This window comes from Passer domesticus, chromosome 8 (assembly GCF_036417665.1).
Source record: "Passer domesticus isolate bPasDom1 chromosome 8, bPasDom1.hap1, whole genome shotgun sequence".
NCBI lineage: Eukaryota > Metazoa > Chordata > Aves > Passeriformes > Passeridae > Passer > Passer domesticus.
The window spans coordinates 43,366,634-43,388,642 of NC_087481.1; the positions used below are offsets into that span (position 1 = coordinate 43,366,634).

A 22,009-nucleotide genomic window follows, 5' to 3' on the forward strand; every position below is an offset into this window, starting at 1 on the left:
TACATTATGTTCATTCATGTTGTCTACTTACTTGGAAAAGGGAAGTTGCTACAGAACACAGAAGAGAAAGCAAGCAGACTGTACATTTTCCCATGAGTTAAAAAAAGCAGCAATTAAGGATTTTTGTTTCATTTTCTTATTTTTTGATATTGTACTTATTTATTTTCATTCTTTAAGTTTTTTTATGTGAAATCATGTGACACTGGAATAAACATGAGGCTTCTGTGAACTGAAGGGTTGGGTTTCATTAGACGAGGTGAAACTTTTACACCACTTTATTAATTTAGCTTAAAAGATGGCAAGCAATAAATTAGCAACCAGCCTGAAGAGACAGGACACTGCTCAAGTTTCAGCAGCCACATGTTCTGCTCCTTGCTGAGCTACTGATCTTCTGAGTACCCTGCACAGAACCCATCACACACAGGGAACAAAGGAATCAGGGCTACACAGTCACATTCTTATCAATAGCATCACTTAACTTGGTGCAGAAACTGGTAGCTGGCCTGGAATTAAGAACAGGGAAGTACAGTAATAGCAAAATAATTGCTTAGATTAAAATAATTCAGTGCCATTACACTGACAAAGCAACTCTCAGCTAAAAAAATTACAGAAAATGTTAGACAAGTCACTTCAAACACAAAACATCACACGGGCACTGGTATTTGATCTTCTAACTTTGGCAGTCTTATCACAGTATTTTTCATGCAGTCTTTCTATACTTGAAACCTTCAAGCTTTTAAATAAGCCACATCCTCCTTTTGTATGTGGGAACACTGTTCAGGTAAAGAACAAGCAGTGAAAGTGCCTACTCCTTTTAAAAAAGTCTACAGAAATCTTTGATGCTTTTTCAAGTTTCCACCCCTTCTTCCCCACTGTACATGCAGTAATACTGTTATGGCAAAAACCCAAACAAACAATACATCCCTCCTAAAAAATTGTGTTACTTGAGGAAGAAAATACAAACCACATGTTGGAGAATAGTTTCTGTCATTATTTCCTAACATTCTGAGAATCCATGGACGGCTAGATTCATAATGCTGCCACAACAAACTTTTTCAAATCACTAAGTTTTCTTGTCTGCAAGTAAAATACAGATACCTGATTTATCATCTTGGACTTCAAATTCTGCACCAGCAGATCCAAGGAGAGATGCACCATGTTTTAACAACCGACATATATCAAATCTGTCAAAACGCAACCGATCTGTTGAAGGTGAATCTTCATTAGGACTTTCTGAGCCTGGTTCTAGGTTGGAAATAAAAATAATATTAAGGACAACATGATGAAATTCTTGTTCAACATTCTGGCAGAAGATAAAGGAAAAACAAGATATAATCTCTCCTCGAAATAATCGAGACATACAGCATTTTAATTCCTAGTATAAAGACTCTATTTTCACAAAAACAAACTGAAATAGGTCACTAAATGTACCTGAATAGAAAGAAAAAAAAATTAACATTTTTCCCTTGATGAATGTAACTTTTTAAAATCTTGACCTACCACCAGGCCTTCTCTGTACACATAGGGCCAGCTCACAGTTTTGAACTGCACATGGCTCACAAATAGTATCACAAGCACACTCACACTGCTGCATATCCCTGCCAGCCAAGCATCCAAAGCTGGGAACCTGCAGAGTGTCTAAACAGCTATGAGAGAAAGGGCTGCTGACACCTAGCTGTGAGCTCTTCTCAAACTGTAGCTTTTCTTAAACACACAATTATCTTTTCAATTTCATTAACAATCCAAGAGGCAGACACGCCAGAACCGGACAATGCATTTTAAAGGGTGCTGTACTCTAAGACTAACAGGTTCCCCAACTTCCATGCTAAAAGTAATCCTTGAACTAGACAAGTGAAATGAACTTCTGTCCTTGGTAAGGTAAGAGTATACAGTAGCAGAGTCCCCACCTGTGGTAGAAGGGGGTGAAACTAGATGATCTTTAAGGTTTTTTCCAATTCAAACTACCCTATGATTCTATAACTAAATTAAGTACATGGATAAATATTATTCACTGAGAAAGATAATTGCTCTGGATAAAAACACCTTTCAATAACTTGATTGTCAATGTCCTTAAAGAGCTGCAACAAGTGGATAGAGGGCATCCAGGGAACATAATATATTTAAAAGCTTTTGGCAAGGATTCATGTGAAAGAATAAATCAAAAGAACCAGGGAGAAGATCCTTTTACAAACTGAAAGGTAGAAATTAGTTCTGGAGTCCTCTGGGGCACCAATCCTTTAACTGATGGAAAAGAGATTCACTAATGCACTCTTCTCCAAGCACACAGGTGACACTAAACTCTTTTGGGTAGCCCAAAGTCACAATGGCACTAAGGAATCTAAGGAGGACTCTCAGAACAGACTGATGGGCAAAATAAGTACACAAGGTGTAAAATGAATAACCTAAACCATGCCTACACAACACTGCATTCAATAAAAATCTTGGAGGCATTTCTGACAGCTTTATTCATCTGTTTATTGAGCAGTGAAAGCCAGGGCAGATAAAGCACTGGGTCTCACCAGGAAGGGCCCTGATGGCAGGACAAGCACATCATTTTGTCACTATGTGTAAATTTCAGTACTCCAGAGATGTAGGTAGCCCGTGTGGAGCTCTGTGCATCTCAAGGATGACACACATAAGAGAAAGCACAGAGAAAATATAAGTTACCTAAAAGACAAAGCAGCTTTTGGGAAAGACTGAAGAGATGGCAAAACTTCAAGATGAAGAGAAGTTGTTGGAGGAGAGTAAATATGATGGTTTACAAAAATAAAGACAATAGACAAGGAAAACGCAGAACTTGCTTGTCAAATTCAAAGCCAACAGAACTGGGAGGCACCAAGTGAAACAAATATGAGATCATCTCAAACAGATGTGAGTTTCATTGTTGCTGTTTTAGGGAGTGTGTGTGTCTGTTCTTAAACAAGCCAGTGAATTTCTGGAACCTGTGCCACAAAGTTGTGAACACAGACAGTACCAGTGGATTTGGGCAAAATCACTTAGTCCCTAACTTAACAACTACGGAAACTAACAGCCCTAACATGATGACTGCAGATGAGAAGAAACACACTTGAACAAACTGCCATTTCACCTCTCTCAGAAAGGTGCTCAGATTAAGGGAACAGTGAAGAAAAGAGTTTCTGCAAACTATCATGACAAAGTTGATTGGTTAAACATATTACCATATTATTAGTTATTCCTTTTCTTTATAAAAGCTTTACGAGAGTACAAAGCACAAGCACAGGAATTCTGGAAGAAATAAAGGTCAGGTACAACTGATCAGGAGCATCTAAAGCCAAAGAGGTTTACTTGCAGTTCTACTTCCAGAATCATAGAATAGTTTAAGTTGGAAGGGACCCAGAAGGATCATCAAGTGCAGCTCTTAAGTGAGTGGCCCATACAGAGACTGAACCCATGACCTTGGCATTATTAGCACCCTGCTCCAAACAACTTACATGTAAATAAAAGTTTACACTCAAAAAACCAAATGACACAGATGCCTTGAAAAGTCTCATATCACAGACAGTTTGCCTAAGATAAACGATGAGTTATACACAATTAATTTAAGGAGCACCTTGTTTTGATCTTGGAGTTGGATTCCACTCAGGTACATTTTTCACTATTGCTTCGACAGCCTGGCCAGCCGCAATTCGAGTGTCCCAGTTCGTACTTCTTAAATACACTAACACCTTGAAGGAGAGATTAATAATAAATATTTGCTTTAAATATACTTCCAAAAAAATCCATCAGCTGTTATGCTTTATTAAAACACAAGTACTTTAATGCTATGTATTTTTGTTATGAATGTTATATTAATCCAAAGAAAAAAAAAAAAAACCAAGAAATGCCACCAGCCTTCTCTATATTGCTCACTGCTTAGCAAAACACTTGCCAGAGCCAAATCTTAAGATTTTATAAGATATATTTAGTCCAATCAGTTAAACTGAAGCTTGATTTCCTCCAGGTACTGAACAAGGCTTGAGACACATTATTTTTTGGGTTGGTTGGTTTTTCTCTACAAGGAAGCGTTCAAAATTGATTAACAGACCTTAAAACACTGAAGTCATTTAACCCAAGAAGAGATACAACATGGGTCACTTGAAGCAATATACGCTCTTCAAAACTAATTTATCACTATGTCACACATCTGGAAAAACTATTTCTTTCTCTGAAAGCAGTTTGATATTCATTATTCCCTGACCACTCTGTTGACAGCATCAATTGTGGTGAGAACACGTGTTCAGTAAGAACAGAACTGAGGTCACTGAGCCATCTCCATCTGTCAGATACAGACTATTTTGGGTGGTTTTACTAGACTTGGTCAGATTGAAGTCTCAAGCTAACGGAAAACTCTTCCCAATTTCCAGCTCTTTTAAAGACATGCAGTCTTTGACTTTTTAATGCTTTATTACACAAGTAATAATCTTTAAAGGCAAGTGCAGAAATCTTTGTAAGGCAGTAGAGCTTCTCTTTATAGAAGGTCTGAACTCACAGCAAATGCTGAATATGAAACCTCACTTGCATAATCATTTCAGAAGCTGACAGAACAGTAACTTTAACAGAAGCAGTCCCTAATTTTCTTCATTCTCTTACTTTTGAAAAACCCAAGATCACAATGCATTTTGTTCTTCCCAAAGAAGCACACCCCTTTAAGCTAGTTTGATTCTCACCATTAAAGTACTAGAAAAAAAAACATATGCTTACTTTAGATAAGAGATTATTCAGTTCATGAGGATGCAGTTTCACTACTTCCCCAAGTTGCTGTGCAGCTGCTTTTCTTGTTACAGGTGTTGTACCAGTGTCCAGTAAAATAAAGAGACGATCAAGCCTAAATGTGATTGACAAAAACCGAAAAGTTATGCTATTCATAGCTCAGCTGTCCATTTCTATTAATATTCTCCCACATTTTTCAGTTTATATAACTCAAAGAGAAGACATGCCTGCCTGAAGACTGTCAGTTGGCAGGGTGAATAATGTACTATTTTTCTAAGCATACTGTTCTAAAAGCACATTTAATTTGGTAACAAAAAAAAGTAATTGTAAGAAATGCTAGTTTAAAAAAAATCTTCAGTTACAAGAAAAAAAAATCAATCATTCCTGTCTTTGTTCTGTGATAGAACATTTTCAATATTGAAACACAAATATGTTTTAAGTGATCATCAAATTCTATTTGATAGAAAAAGCAGAGGGCTCAGCTGCTCCTATTGTGCATTATCACTTCTACTGGCATCACAGCCTCACAGCCTGTTATCTGTAACACCAAACTGCTTCTCCAGGATGACAAATTTTTACTTTTCACATCTTTCCCCCTAATTACCCAGAATATATAAAACCAAACCTCTTGTATTTACAGCTTGGAAGTCATCTGATGCTTCTGCTCTACCCACAAAATACAGGGATTTAACCAGCAGATCTGTTTCCACAGTAACTCTGTATTTAGTGAAAGACTCCAATCATCTATTTGTAGAACAATTCATTTCTTCCTTGTTTAGTTACTGAATGAGAAATAAAGTCTCTCTTTATGTATATATTCACATAACTATCTAGATACTCAAATCTAGGACTGAAGTTTCTAGTATTCATTATTCCCTCCACTATCAGTGGGTGGATCAGAGCTCTCAATGAGTGCCAAGTTTATGCTTTAGTTATTGGGCAGTATGAGGTTATTAATGAATATGAATCTAGAACCTGTTCACACATTGCAATTAAAATTGTTCATTCCAGCCTTATCATAGAAGTACTCCTCCAAGAACTGCAACAATACAAAACCAGACCTGACACAGCAGTGAAGCTCACCTAGACCAGCTTGGCAGAAAAAATATAAAGGTATCCTGGACAACCTGTCTTCATAAACACACATTCTTGGTCTGAGCACACACAGGAAAGGACAAATGCCTTGTCCCTGTTAGTCTGTTGCTACTAATTAAATTTCATGTAAATTGCCTTTGACATTAGCTCAAATAATGTAAAAAAAAACCAAAAAACCAAAACAAAACAACAAACCTCTTTCCATCATCACTGGATTTTGGCATGCTGAAACTGCACTTAATCCTGAGTATACCTTAATGGGTCACAATACAATAGGAGTTGCAGTGCAGGACCAAGGCAATACCAAAACCCAAATACTCATAACTGGAGGTATCAGATCAAGTATTCATTAGAATTAAAATAATTATTAACTTTTTAGACACAATTCTGCTATCTGCCATTCTAGAAATAATTCTCTTCCTACTACTAAAATAGATGAGCTTATTTCAATCCTGTTAGATAAAACTAGAGTTTCAATTGCTATGATTTACTAGTTAGTAAGTTTGTTTTAAAGACACAAAATTAAACCCCAGATATAATGTAACCCAGCAGTTTTGTGTGATCAGACAGTCAAGAAGAAAAAAGCTTTACAGATGCAACACTTCCGAATCCCTGATAGTGGACTAGTCATGAGAAACTACCAGGTACCTCATTAGTTGCCAGCATTTTTTCTCCAGCACTTTTGACAGTAATAACCCAACCTGATTTGCAGGAGTCACTATTATTCAATACCAAACCCACTGGCATTCAGAAGAACCACTGTTTGCTCCAACTTGCTTGTTCTCACCCCTTTCACTCTTCAGCTCTCTGTGAAACTTCGGTGTTCCATACTCAAGTTTGCCATTTAGTACCATACGCTCCTTTAACCATCAAATTATCTTTTTTATCTCAAAGTCAAGCACAATGTGTAACTGTGACCACTTCCCCAGCTAGAACTCTTCATGAGTCAAAACAGGAGGAAACCACTAAGTCAGCCTACCCTCAAAAACACAACTTGAATTCCAGATGTAGTTACAACACTACACCTTCACTCCTAAAACCCACAACTTTCTGAAGCTGTGTTACCTGCAAAATACAGCTGGTTTTCTTGGAGTTTTCTTTAACCTACAATGTGCTTGGTTTGGAATTTGTTATTTTAAATTGTAATCTGCTTAACTTACACACAAATGCAAACCAAACAAAAACTTTCGCTTGTCTGACATCACTACAGGAAGGTTTCAGCTTTCAACTCCAGCAAAATACATGGAAACAGGATTAGCAAACACAGCCAACAAGATCTGACTAACAGTAGTCCTGGTCACACTAATCATTCTTTTCCTCCCACAAGAGGATGTAAAATTCCCAAACTGATATCTTGGAACTATTAAGATTTTCAAATTGAGTGTTGGTGCTGCTGTAGCAGAGTACGGCAGAGCCTGAATTCTGCATGAGTTGGAAGGGTAGCACTGAAAAAGTTGTCTATGATCAGCAGTGGTTGTTGGTTTGTTTTTCAAATTAAAGCTTCCAGTCTGAGTTTCACTAAGAATGAAAAAAACCCGCTAAAAATTCCACACAAATTAGTTTTGAGTACCTGCAGTTTAAAAAGTAGTTTCTTAAGTTCTGACAAGGTTTTCATTATCAGAACAAACTAGCAGTCTCTAAACAAGTTACTAAAGCCAAAGAGAATCAAATTTTCTAGTGGCATGTGCTTCTCTGCTTCTCATGCTAGACAGTGCTGTAGGCAGGGCACCACGTGCCTCACATCATTCTCAGAAGTGTGAAGCAATGTGGTAGAGTGAGGTGCCCTACAATGCAGCTAAAATGTTTAATTATTTTATTAAATATGCCAATTCTGTCAAAAAAAATTGTTCTAAACCTATGGAAGACACAAGCAAAAAATAAACGCAAGGAATACTTTGAGGGAAAAAGATTAAAACAAAAAATGTTTATAAATTATTATGAAAAATAACTGCACATTATTATGAACATTAGAAATGTCCATATACTCCATTAGAAATGTTTCTGACACAGACATCAGTGAAGGTGCTTAAGAACAGGAATCCATTTGAAATGTTTCACCTACAGAAGAGCCACCACAACTAAGTGGTGGCACCCTCCAGGTACCACAGTGATTCATTCTTCTAGTCACCAGTTTTGCACACTCAGCATTAAACCAAGCTAGACACGATCCTCACCCAGGCACAGGAGGCAAATGCTGCAATAAATGACATGTTCTGTTCTTCATGCTAATCTGCAGATCTTTGCTGCTGCCCCAAAGAGAGGGCTGATCTCCATTTGAAGGGACAGTTGTCATCCTGTTTAAAGTGAACCTTATGGCAGTCCTGTGGAAACAGGATGATGTGGATTTGAGAGCCCTTCAGCTCCAGAGGCATTAGAAAGCTAGTAGCTGGATAATTAATGCCAAGGTGGAAGCAACAGCTTCTTCAAAATCTTCCAAAAGCACAGACATGCAGCTGCAATGTATAAAGATCCCAACTGTCCCAGTGTAAGTGTTCTGACTGGACTGGGTACCCACAGGACTTCAGATTATGAAACTTCTTATTTGTTATTTTCAGCGAGTGGAGGCTTAAAAGGGACAGTGACCTGATCACTGCTGCCCATGAAACAATCTGTTTGGACTTTACATCTCTGTGCTCCAGCATGTTAAACTATCCTGAAAGCAATCTAATAATAAAGGCCATCTGGTATGAACACCTTGTAACTACTTTAGCATATCCTCCAAGCCATTAAAATTGTGTGACTGTACAAAAAATCCTTACTGGCATAGTCCCTGGAACAGTAATGCCAAGCTTTGCCTAGAGCTCTTTGTAAAGCTGCTACCAAGCACCCATCAGAAGGCAAGGGAATCCTCTTAGGAGTTGATATTTCCAACATCCAGAAAACTTCCTCCCAGGCACTATTTCTTAATACAGAAATAGCCCAGACACCTTGAAAACATCCCTAAATTAAACTTTAGAATTGACAAGGGTGAAATTCAACCCAAGTTCTAATGGAGTCTGACTTTTCTTGTTGACCTGACAGCCCTCTGCTGTCACTTCACCATTTGGTCAAATCCCAGCTTGGTCAGCTCTAAACACTTGCTCACATGAACGGTTAAGTAATCAAATAAGCAACTTTCAAATACAGAAGCAGCCAGTAAGAGAAAAAAACCCACTCAACAGAATTCAGAACAAAACCCAGAAGTGCAATGATATACAAAGAATGGATTGTGATTTTACTTCTCCTAGGTGTGCAAACAGTTATGAAGGTGGGACTGTGGACGATGAAGAAATCTTGTTTCCTACACAGCAGCTGAAGGAACATCTGGAATGAAACAACAGCTCCATGACCACACCAGGTCACAGTACTATACACTGCATATGAAATCCAACCAAAAGCTAAAATTAGTATAATTAATTCCATATGGACTGTGTATTTCATGTATGACCTACAACTTTATGCTGTACAAGTTTTACTTGTTAACTATTACATATGTATCTACAACTAACAATGCACCCAAAATGTGACCAATTACATTACAAAACCTGTGAGTGAGAACTGCAACTTGAAGCAGCTGCCAGGACAGATAATACAAGATGTGTATCAGTAAGTTACAAAGTGAACACCTCAGTGACTATTCAAATTCCATCTGCTGGAGCAGGTTGGCATTCTTATCAGCACGCAATCCTGACTTTCAATTTTCACTTCAATCCATTACAAAGAAAAGTGTGTCTGAGAAACTGAGAGCTCTATCTCATTTGGGCAGCAGTGCACATGCTAGCTCTGCTTCCCCCCTTCCCATGACTGTATCACTCCCACACAGAGCAGCACAGAAGGCAGTCCACTGTTCTGCTCTTCAAGTTAATCTCCCCAACAAGGGAAGAGTTACATTATTCTCCTCCCCTTTGAGTCTGAACTCCCATAAGCACACTGGTTATAGAACATCTATTCTAATGCTTTGGGCACAGGCCTTTAAGCAGTAGTGAACACATACTTGCTCAGGTTAACTCCTGCTTTTTATGCAAGAGCAGCCATGAAGTAATAGCTTCCACAGAAGCTAAAAGCTGAATGCTTCATAAAGAAATTCTGTGATAACCTCAAAAAAATTCTAAAAGGTATACAGTGCACATAAGAGATTTGTGATGCAGTATTCAATTTGAAATGTTACATAAGTAATGATGCCAGCCACTTGTTCTTGGGAAGTCACAGCCCTACACTTCAGAAGCTGAGAGCAATACATGAGGCCTGCTTAGTTCCCAGGAGTTTCACTCTCACAGCCTTTTGACATTATTTATTTTAAAATACAAATTAGGTTCCTAATCTACACATTACCAGTCATACACAAATTCAAGTAAACAAAACCACTGAAAACTCTAGAAAACAGTATTAATCTTACACAGATCAAATCAAGAATGGGTTGCAAGAGCAGCACATTATGCTCTCTGTATTTCTGCAAGGAACTGTCTTGAATGTACCCTGAAGAGGTTGTCTTCAAGATACTTCAGTGAGAACTTAAAAGGATATAACAACTAAAATAAAATTGTTTACTCTTAATGCACCTTATCAGCCTCCTAATTTTGTTACATTTTAAAAGTACATTGGTTCTCCTTCATGCTGCAAAGGCACTCAAAACCAGGAGAAAGGCATTAACACCTTGGTGTTAGAATAACACGAGTTGCCTTTGAACACATTAAGAAACTGAAAAAAAGTTTTAGTAGATACTGAAGGACTATCATCATTTTATTACCTACTGAAACTCTACCATCTTGAGTAATCTATGAATTGTCATCCTCTTGGAAGTGTTACTTTTCCTTCTGAAGTATCTCAAAAGATCACTAGCGAGCCACTGCAACTGTTCACCTAGATCATGCACTTTGCAGGAATGAAGCTGAAGCAAAACTTCTCACTTCCTTTTTTCCTTCTCAGTTCCACTACCAAAAACATTGGGATTTTTTTATTAACTATGCAAACATTATACTATTTCATCTGTAAGATGAAGTAAGTGGCAGAGATTGGTGGCAGAAGCTAAGGCCTACCAAATTAGTTTGCACATTCACAGAAGGAATACCAACCTTGCCACCCACCTATCCCTACTTCTGGAGGATGGTGTTCATCATTTAGTCTCTCCAGCATAAACTACCAAACAGATGAACATATACAGTACAAGTATTCTGCAACATCTTTTGGGATGAGGTATCTACTGTTTCGCTTTATGTCTGTTTTCTGGAGCATCAACACAAATGTTTTATAAAAGGTCTTCAACATAAAACGCAGAATTAAATATCAGACTTTTTTGTCAATAGGTTACAATTCGTTACAATTACTTTTAAGATGACCTTACTAATAGCAAAGCTGCAACTTCTCCATCTAATTTGGAGGTATTTCAAAGCATTCCCTCTGTTTTCTTGCATCTCCCTGAACAGATTAGGGTTTTGAAAAAGGTTTTCAACTGACCAAAAAACATAAACTAAACTTTCCTGGGAAAACAATCACCTGATAATTTATTAGATTGAGAATGTAAAACTACTCCAACCCTCACTTCCAAAAAAAGTTATTTTTTACAATAGTTGTTCCAATATAGGACTACCCTAATGAAATTATTGTTAATAGTAATGCTTGGTATGCACTCCACAAGGACTGTGGGCTTTAGAGAAAGATTAAATTGAGTCAGCCTCTTCCTCACTCTCCAAACTTGTACAGATAAAGAGGCATTCAACAATGAAATATTATGGTAGTCCATAAAAAAATGTAACTGTAAATACCTAGAGGAAAAGTGAAATTAGAACAGATGCTGGATCAACTAAACCAAACAAAAAATAGTTCAGTGGTTATATACACAAGTGCACAAACAATTATTTGCAATATGTCTAAAAGGAAAGGACCTTTGAAGTTCAATGTTCTGAAGTAAGAGGTGAAGGAAGGTATCTTTGTTTACAAAAGCAGCACTGACACTATCAGTGCTCCTATGGTCCAGCAGCAGAAAGGAAACTCCAATTATCAGGAGCTGCTGTCTAACTTCAAAGGGACACCGACAGACAAAATTTACACATTATCACTTCTTACAATTACATAAACATTGGTGCTCACCAGGAATAGTCAAGATGTTACAGCACTGCAAAATGTGTATCCTTTTACCTAAGTTACATGTGAAGCTGAACCGACTCCACCACCTCACCAGTATTACAGCACCTCACTGACATTCAATACCTTGTGTTCAATTGTGCAACATTTGGATACTACAACTATAATCTGAAGCAATACATACCACTACAACTAACACAGAACTTTCAATCCTTCACATTGAGCCTCAGAATGAGCCACATCGAGTTTTACTTTCAGTTCCCAAAAGGTGTTAACTAAATCTCTGTACTGCTGCTTTTTTGGTAACTGAAATGGAAACCAGCCCTTAGAGCAGACACAGCCCCAGCACACAGCTGAAAAGCTCTATCTTGACATTCCTGTTAGCCCCCATATCACATGTACATCAGCAAAGTTGGTTAAGCAGACTGACCAGACCAAATGTAATTAGACGACTCCTCTACTTTACATGATGACTTATTTTAATGTACATGATAATCTTGTTACAGCAATCCTTACTACTTCCACATTCTTCTGGAGAGATTTGAGGGATGAGAAAAAGCCACAACAAACATACAAGAAGTTGATAAAAAAATAAGAGTAGGAAAACACAAAGGGATACTTTGTAGAAACTACAAAGCTTAAAATAAAACACCTGCTACTAGAAGTCCTTAAAAGATGCATTGCTGCCATTAATTTTGATGAAAAATGGATTTCCATTATAAATGTGCACACCTTTACTTTGCCATATAGAATTGCAAACTTATTCACACACAGCTACTGAAACAGAATTTACTTTTGTGATAGCACTTTGGAAGTGGAGATACTGTAACACGTGACTTGAAGCTAATCTATCACAAGCTTAATTTGGATTTATGGTTTCCTTTCAACTATCCTGTTCAGAAGCTTAACCCGCCTGCTTCACACACGCAGAGAAAAAAAAAAAAAAAAAAAAAGAAAAACCAAACAGGAATTTGTGCTCAGCCTTTTTTATAAAACAGCTCTGTTAAGACACACCTCTGTATCTGTGAGCGCTTTAAACGCTGGCACACCCCAGAGCACATGTGTGCAAGCAGATTACTGCCCAACATCTTGAGGCAGAGCCAGAACACACTGATCACTTTTCTCCACGAAAGCCTGTTTTATTTTGGTTACTTTACAACTAAGGGCTCTGAAACGCAAAAACGGTTTCTCGCCAGTTTTTGGGACTCAGTATCATAATTTCCTATTCCCTAACAGTTTAGCCACCCTAGGAAAGGCTGGCCGACAAAACGAAGGTGTCGAATTCAGGAGGAAGCCCGAGACGCCCGAGGCAGAGCCCCTGCGGCCCGAGGAAGGGAGGGGGCACGGGAGTCACCCCGGGCCAGGACGCAAACCCCGGCGCCAGAGCACGCAGCCCCCCAGACCCCAGCGGGGCCGCGGCTCGGGCTCCGCAGGCTGCCGAAGCAAAAGGAGACGGAACGCGGGCAGCCCTCCTCCGCCCCCCCGCACGAGGCCGCGGAGAGCCGGGAGCGCCCGGGCGCCGCTCTCGGCCCCACTTCCCCCATTCTTCCCAGCTCCCACCGACCTGGAGACGGCCATGGCCGCCCGGAGCCGGGCCTGGCTGGCGGCGGGCGGCGGGACGGGGGGGCCGGGGTGCTGCCCGGGCGGAGGGCGCTGGGCCTCGCTCGGGCCTGGGGCGCCGCACCCGGCCTCGGCCCCGCCGGCGATCCGCGGGCAGCGGCTGAGCGCGGCAGAGGCCGGCGGCGGTCGGAGTGTCGCTCCCCCGGGCGGGGCGGCGGCGGCGTGGGCGGCAGCGGCGAAGGACCCTCGGAGCGCGGGTTAAAGCCTCGATTCCCCCATCACCGGGGCGAAGCCCAATGCCTGGTTTTATATGAGCAGCCATCTTGTATTTATTCCCTTCCTCCATGAGAGCCGCTTCCTGATTGGCAAGAGCGCCCAGCCGCAGCCAATGGCGGGAGCGCTTCTAAGAGCAAGGAGGGCGGGAGCGCGCAGCGCCCGCACTGAGCAGGATCGGCCATGGAGCCCGCCGGGCCGGCTGGGGGGGCGCCGGCCTCTGCCGGGGCGTTCCATCTGCAGGATGATGGAGGGGGGGCGAACTCCCCAGTCCCGAACCCCGAGGCGAGAAAAGGACACGCCAAGGCGGAGTAAACGCTTTTCCTTCCATGTCCACGGGGTGGTGGCCCTTCTGCCCCGCCAACACGGCGAAAGAGGGCTGTCGGTATTCACTGAAGCAATGCCGCACACCCCTCTTGCCGAGGTCCGCCGTCCATCGGCCCATGCCCGCTGCTGCGGCGCGAAGTCGCTGCCCGTGGGACTACAACTCCCGGCATGCCCTGCGCCGTGGCCGGGCTCGGTGGCGGGGCCCCGCCGTCCTTGCGGGCGGCCGCCGCTGTGGAGCCCCCGCAGTGAGGGGCGGCTGTGACACCGCGGGCTGGTGCTGCTGAGGGGTCACGGCACGCGAGGGTGGCAACGCCCAAGCGTTTATAAGCGTCGCCGGCCACTCCAGGCAGCGACGGGACGGCTGGTCCGGCCCGGTCACGGCGCCTCTGTGAGGGGCCACGTTCTTTCCCGCTCTCTGCCGTCGCCTCAGCTGGGCCAGCGGCCCGTCCTCCCAGCCCGGCGGGCCCCGGGCGATGCTGAAAGATCCCTGGAAGCCAGCCCGGCAGTGCCCCTTGTCCCGGACAGGCACACCAGGCTCCCAAGAGCTCGCTATCAGCTCCCATCAGATCCAGATTAAGAAATTAGCCTTCGACTAATCATTTAAATTAATGGTCCCAGACTGGTACATAAAGTGAGCTGACGCAGGTAACCTTTCATGTGATAAGTTGGAAACAAAAGAATAGATTATTTTTTTTCCCGTAGTGGCATAAACTTGGATAAACACATGAATTTGCATAGCGCTGTATGATAAAGTTTTCCTCTGAAGCCTATTGTGGTGTGAGTGTTTCACACCCAACCCTTCTAGAGGGATTTGTGCTCGCCCCAGCCTTTCTGCTTGTCTCCCTCTCCCCGGAGAGTTAACTCTTTGTGCATGGGCTCACTCCTTCCATCCCCACGAGCACATATTCCAAACAAGCATTCTAATGCTGTCTGCATTATCACTGACTTTTGACAGTTCTGTCAAGCCACTGGGATATAATGCCTCAATCTATCCTTATCCATGCAGGTCCAGCCTAGACTTCAGCCTTTCCTGAAGTGTGCCTGGGGTGCCACTTTCCTGCCTGTCTCTTCTGCCCTTTGGTGGGAGCACTGTGGCAACTGGAAACTGGCACTGAAGTGGCCCCACACACTGGCAGTGAGAGTCAGCCTGAGGCCTCTGAGCAGAGTGTGGCCAGAGCAAACCACAGACCTGTTTCTCAGCGGTGGACATGAGTTTTGTCACAGTGCTACACTCAATGACCCAGGTAAAGCCTTTTGCCTGTCGTGGTTCTGATGCAGTAACTACTTTTAAATAGCTCAATATACCTTCAGTAGCTGAATATATACAAAAAAGTACAGTGGATTTAGCTGGAGGCCAAGAGCCTCTCACCAGAATGCTCCAAGACCTCCCCACACCTTCCTTTCTGCCCTTGTGTTGCAGGTGCTCCTGCCTGGGTCCCTGCCCATGATCCCAGGCCCTCTCCTGTGTGTGTACATGTTTGATTTAGCCATGTGTGGGGAGGGAAGCAGGGAATTGGGGTAGGGAGCAGCAAGGAACAGACTGAGGGCGGAGGTATTTTCCTTGTATGTTTGGTGCTGTTGACATGGATGTATAGCAAACATCCCTGATGGTATTTCCCTGTTTGTTTAGCCAGGAACCAGCAGCCATCCTGTCCTACTGTGGACGTTATTGAAATGATCCTCAGGTGATATTTCCAATTCTAACACCCTATTTCCTCTTAGGTTCCTTAAAAACAGTTTTCATAGCAGTCAAGGCAGAGGGCACATCAAACATGCAATAAAATTTGTTTTGGACAGCTCCTACCTGATAAAAATAAATGCAGGGAAAATATTGGTGGTGGGTCGTATGCACTGAGTACTTGTTGAAATCATGATAAACTGCACTTCCAGCAAAACAATCTGCAAAAGACAGAAAGAATGATCTGCTATAGCAGGCATTCTGGACTCACACACAATTCATTCAAGTATCACATCATGTATATTTGTATTTTGACATGACATTTATGTAAAGCACATCATTACTTAACTGTTCTCTTGTATCTTCTGCTCAATCCTTTCCCTACACCCTATGAAAACTAATTCTTCTCCATGCATCTGTTCAGTGTCTCTGTAAGTCACACCAATTTTGTTTGCAATTTTTTTTGACCTATTTTTCAAGGACTACCTATACATTTCCTTCCTTCCTCTTCTGTTAAAAGAATCCCCCTGAAAATCTGTTGTGTGCCAGTATACTCTCTCCAACCTGCTCCTAAATTAAATAAAGCTCAGTAATTTCACTCCTTTGGTATGTTTTGATCAGTACTTCCTGCATTCCCCTCAACTGTTTTTATTTTGCTTTCTTCCTCCTGCCAGCCGTGCTCACCTGCAGGCTCCCAGTGCCTGGGCTGCAGGTGCACAGTGCCAGCAGCTCGGGTGGGTGCCCTGATGGCTGCCAGAGCCCAGGCACAAAGTGCTGCAGCCTCCAGGAGCTCCAGCTGTGCAAACAGCAGATGACAGAGGCTCTGTTTTTCAGGTGGAATCTCCCCTGATTAGACCTGACAGAACATCATCTTTTACATGTTCTAGACTTTTAGAAGGCTAACTTCCAGTTAGTTTTTTTTGTGTCCTGAAGGTTTGTAGATTTGTGTTGCTCGGGATCACACCAGCCTCTCTGTAGTGGTAGGTAAAACATTTGCTGCCTTTTAGTTTGGTAAAAAAAAGATTGTTTTCATAATAGCTTGCATGTATTTTAGTGTCTGTTATTTAATTGACAAATTCCCTTGGAAAACTTGTCTGAAGAAAAGCTAGTCTTAGAAGCTTGCCCCTGCTTAGCAGTTTGCTTAGACAGCTTCTCTGCTGGGTGTCTTAATCACTATGATTATTTTGATAATCTGGGGAAAATTTCTGGGAGATACATTTATGCAGTATGAACTTATGCAGGTAAACTGTGCAGGGTCTTTGCAACATGTATTTCTTAGTAATGCTTTCTGTTCTGAGGTCTGCAAACTAACTAGATATCTTGTAGACTATTTCTAGCATTTCAACTTTAAAATTCTTATTTGTTTTTATGTATTTAACTGCTTCTTCTTCAAGTATTATTTAATCTTCCATGTTTATATTTGATATTTTGTCTCTGTAGGTTTGGCCCCTCTTTACTAGTGTTGTTAAAATCAGAGTTCTGATTGCTGAAGGATTTTTTTTTTCTTGAGTAATCTTGTTTCTTGCTTGCTAATAGTGTCTCTTGCTATTCTGCTTGATTTTTATTTAAAGGTGTATTTATTTTTTTGCTAGTTTCCATGCCAACTCTCATGGCTTTTAATTGTCTCATTTTTACTCCAAGGAGGTTTTTTTTAGTAGCTACACAACCTTCTCAAAACCCTCTTAATAGAAAGTCAACTTGTTCATGGCCTTCCTTTTAAGTTTTTCACAATAAGTGCTGATGGCTGGATGCAGACTGATAATTCTCATCGTTTAGAAACACCTCAGACACCAAGGAAGTGCTGGATTCTGAGAGACAAACCAGGGCAGAGCATTGCCACCCACAACATGCAGCAGCAACATTTCTGAAAAATGTTTGATGGCCTTCAATTTTTCAACATCAAACAGGATTGCAATAACCACTAGGTAGTGAAAATCACCAACATCTAAAAGATTCCCAATGTCACCAGAGCTGTGTAATTATCTCATTAGATTTCATTACCTCTGATCATATTTAACATTGTCAATTTGAGACAATTTTCCTGAATGAGAGGCTTGTGATAAGACAAATAGAGAGGGAAATCTTGTGTTTCTCTTCTTGTGATTTTCTGCTCTCAGGGATTTTATCTCATGAGATGGCACAGACTTGTTCAGAAGTGTTGCTTCTTGCCCATCTCCATTTTAAACAGATATTCTGTACAACTGATCAACCTTGTTGTACAAGGTTGTACAACCACCTTGTTTTTAGTAGCCATGGACTCTAATTTCTTCAGCATTTAGATGAAATGAATCATGACATTCCCATTTTCTAACTCAGCTCTACTTTCCACCCTATCTTATAACACATGAAGACATAAATTACTGATATCCTTTGGGAACCTTTTATGTACAAAACCTGCAAGTTTCTTAGTTTTGTCTAGCAGTTATCTATGCTATCCTAAGTTAAATAAATATTTTATAGTTTGGGTAGTTTATTGTTCCTGTGGCATTTTAGGAAATGGTATTATCTATGAATTGCATACCGTTGGTCTTTTTTTCAAACAAGCTGTTTTGTTTACATTTAAAGCCTCCCTCTTTTAACCCTGCTGTGAATGGAACTGCACCACTTTCTATGTCGAGAAAGAAACTAAAGTAAATTTACATTCAGTAAATAAAGTTAATACTGAAGTATTAAGAGATTAACAGTAATAACTTCCATGGACAATTGCATCTTTATACCTGCTCTCTCTGACTGACATTTATGATAGCAGAGATCTCCATTTATACATAGAAATATATTTATTTAATGTTTATAATGCACATATACCTACATTTATACGTAGATATACATACACATATACACCTATATAAAAATGAAGATGAAGTTAGTATTTCATATCCAGAAGGAAAACTGAAGGGGAGAAAAACTCATGTCAAGTATCTAATTGGGCTTGTTTGGATCAACGTAACAGATACAAAGGAGCCAGAGACAAAAAGAAAGTGAAATAATTAGGTCAAACTCTTCCTTTAAGTCTGCAGGTCTTTCTACATAGTCCTGTGGAAAAATGCAACATGAAAATAACATGAGAGAAACAACTAGAGACCTTTTACTAAGTTTTTCTATTATCTAAAGTTGTGTGGTTTTAAGGGCTTTTTTCTTTATTTAATTTCAGTAGTCTGATTGTTCTTTATTTTTTCATGACCTAATGCAAGAGGGACATTAGCCTGTGCAGTTAAAAAAAAAGTGCATCTAATTCCAGTGTGCACAAACTGAATACAAAGAGCATAAATAGAAAAGCACCTCTGTCATCAGGGACATAAGGATTCAGAAGCACACTATAATGCTGAATAAACAAGGCCAGAGGTTTCACATCTAGTCCAGCTCTTTCCAAAAGCTGTTGCTTTTCAAAGATAAAAAAGAAAGCTAATCTGTGGCCATCATCACAAGTTCTGCAGCAGTTAATGAGTTTAAATTAGATTTAAAAACAAGTCTGGTGCATGTATCCTTTGCTCTCTATATATTTTAACTCCTATATTTAAGTGACAGAAAGCAATAACTGTTTTTCTTTTACTTTAATCTGCAAATATTGTTTCTCAGAATATTTTTTAGGCTTATGAAAGATTTCCAGCATGTAGTGTGAATATCATAATTTCCCATTTACTGTATAGCAGAATTGCTACTGAATATCTACAACATGATGTTGATACCAGGATGGGGTGATCCTATTTTTCATCTGAAGTGTGCAGACAAGGATCAATCAGCTCTAGCATTTGGATATACCCATTTATACTTCCTTTAAAAGTACTGTGTGCATCTCAAAGATGGACTGAGATAAACAGATATTAACAATATCTCTTTTCTTCTCCTAAAAGAGTTAATCTTGTTTTATGGACTTTTGTTTGGTAGTATAACTCTGAAAGTAAAAACTTCTTTCTGTTTATGTTAGAAGACGCCCTTTGAAGAACGACATGGGGAACATCCTCATCTGTAACAACTTTATCAGACTTATCTATGTTGAGGGTTCTTTCATCTTCCTTTGTGGAACATTCAGTCCTGAGTGTTCCTCAGAAAGGAATAAATGTCTCCTGCTTTCAGTGTGTATTGTATTGACCTGCTTGTACTTGTTAGAGAGTTACTTCAGATTTGTTTGTTACACTTTAACTAATTTATAACTGTAAGTTTTGTGTGATGGGTACAGTAATAGCAACATTATAGTGTGTTTTTATGCTGTCCTGAAAGTGTGAGATAAGACCACTATGTACCTGTAATAGACAAATTGAATTTTATTCATGGATTCCTAAACTGATGGGATTCCTGATACCCAGTAACAACTGAGCTTGTTTTCAATTCTGGAATAGCTTTATGGAGTAGTTTCTTACTTGATTGTCTGAAATTCTCATTGGATTCTACAGGGAATATCATCAGGACATTATACTACCCATAGACTAGATTTAAAGCTTAGAGAGAAGCCTTAATTAGTTTTAAGATCCCACATGACTTTACTGTAGGATTAGAGGAGGTCTGAGTGCTCCTGTATTTTTTTGATAAGTGTTATTTACATCAGCTCACACAGAGCCACATGCACAGCTCAGAAGACCCAGATAAGAAGTTGCCAGGAACTCCTCCTTCAGCATGTGTCCTCTTTTTATATCCAGTAATCTTTCACCAGTTTTTTACACATGCATCTTTTGCATGTTTATTCCCTCACACTAGTGACTCTCTCCCCCTGACACTTGCATTTTCATTTTCCCTCCTTCATTTTTTAAACATTTCATTTCCTGCCCTTTCCCCACAACCCCTGCATTGTCTTCTCATCTCAGGACAAAGAATCAAGTTGCTTCCTCACCTGGCTTGTTTTTGTCATCTGTTTTTCTGGCTCCCCACAAGAGGAAGAAAGGGAGCTGCTGGTTTGGTAATTGCTGTCCACTGGAACCAGTAAGGCACAGTCTGCTGACACCTGGAGCAAGTAGCAGTCAGCCTGGAGAGGAAACAAGCTCTAGTGGTTGGTGACAGCATGGAAGCTATTGCTTTTTGTTTGCACACACATTTTAAATAAACTGCTCTTCACAGCAGCCAAGAATGCATATCCCCTTGCTAAAGGGGATACGTTCTTTCTTTTCTCAGCACTGAGCAGGTTCTTAGGCCACACATGACCTTTGGGTGCCTGCATTTCTGGATGCTTCACATAAGACTTTTTAAGAAAGAATGGATCTCCTTTGAGAAGCTGCTGCTCAGGTCATTGAACTGTTGGTCCTGGCACACTGCTTGTAGTAGTGCCCCCAGATTTGATGGGTAACATCACTGATCATTTCTGCACACACAAACAGAAAGCCTGCAGCTTGCTAGCAGTTACTTCAGAGGCAAATAAACAGGGAAAGATCTGAATTACACTTGTGGCTCCTTGTAGGGCATTTACCTTTTGCCTCAGCTGAGAGAAAAAACAATCACATGCAAACCTTCCTAGCCCCTTTTATAGGTAACCTTGTTCTTCACACAGAAAACTGCATGCTGTACATTGGAGATTTCTACGTATAAATTTTGTTGTATCCATGTGTTTTAGTTTCCTGTTGGAGCTGACCTCTCCTTTTCGCAAGCCATTCTTGGGAATCAGCCTTCTGCACAGAGCTCATGTAAACTTTCATGTTCAGGAATTACCTGAACATTTCCTAACGCAGGATGATCATAGCTCAGGGGAAGCTGGCTTGAAGGCTTCACCATCTGATAAAAATCCAATGAAAACAACTTCAGGACAGCAACAGAAAAGTTTTCTGAGAGTTAAGGTGAACAGTTATAGATATTAGAACTGTTACAACTTCATTAAATAATTTTGTGCTCAGTCTGAATTTTCTGTATTCTTGTGTTTTTCTTAAAAATTTCACACTCAGGGCAGTGAGAAGCCAACACTATCTGGCTTTTTAAACTCTGTGATACAACAACAGCTAGTTCTATGTTTGCTGAGAACATACAGAAAAATTTTATGACCTTTCCATACAACTAGGAAATAAATAAAAGTATTGTGTTTTATTTATGAGTGCTGCTGTAATACAATATTCCCTTAAAAAAACAAGAAACATTTAATTTCATTCTCTACCATGTGAATTTAATTAGCAGTTAAATAGTACAGATGTGAATACACAGTGATGAACCAACTGTGGAATTTGAGATAAATGTCAGCTGGAGTTCATAATGTATTATGTGGGCTTAGTTCTGCATAATTCCATTAGGAACAATAAGATGGAAAGCCTTATCCTAAATTATAAATAAATAAATAAACAAAATTATGTCTATTTCCATATAGTCCTCTCAAAACCACTTGTGGAAACATCA

At 40.3% G+C, this 22,009-nt stretch overlaps 1 protein-coding gene and 1 long non-coding RNA gene across 3 annotated transcripts in view; one reads left to right on the forward strand and one right to left on the reverse strand.

Annotated features, from left to right (window-relative positions):
• The window catches only part of BTAF1 (B-TFIID TATA-box binding protein associated factor 1), a 41,277-nt gene extending 27,526 nt beyond the window's left edge, over nt 1-13,751 (reverse strand). Inside the window, exons 1-4 of the mRNA XM_064430925.1 lie at nt 13,430-13,751; nt 4,702-4,825; nt 3,572-3,686; nt 1,099-1,245 (exon numbers count right to left, since the gene is read on the reverse strand). Of these exons, the coding sequence (XP_064286995.1) occupies nt 1,099-1,245; nt 3,572-3,686; nt 4,702-4,825; nt 13,430-13,443 (400 nt within the window). The 5' untranslated portion in view covers nt 13,444-13,751. The remainder of the gene's footprint in view (nt 1-1,098; nt 1,246-3,571; nt 3,687-4,701; nt 4,826-13,429) is intronic.
• Nucleotides 13,752-14,249: 498 nt separating this feature from the next.
• Nucleotides 14,250-16,301, forward strand: LOC135306640 (uncharacterized). 2 transcript variants are annotated; one of them, XR_010367445.1, is made up of 3 exons: nt 14,250-14,670; nt 15,032-15,269; nt 15,446-15,644. It is a non-coding gene; the product is annotated as an uncharacterized LOC135306640 (long non-coding RNA). The 2 variants fall into 2 exon arrangements; XR_010367444.1 differs by lacking the exon at nt 15,446-15,644 and adding an exon at nt 15,656-16,301 and having other exon boundaries at nt 14,251-14,670.
• The last annotated feature ends 5,708 nt before the right edge of the window (nt 16,302-22,009 follow it).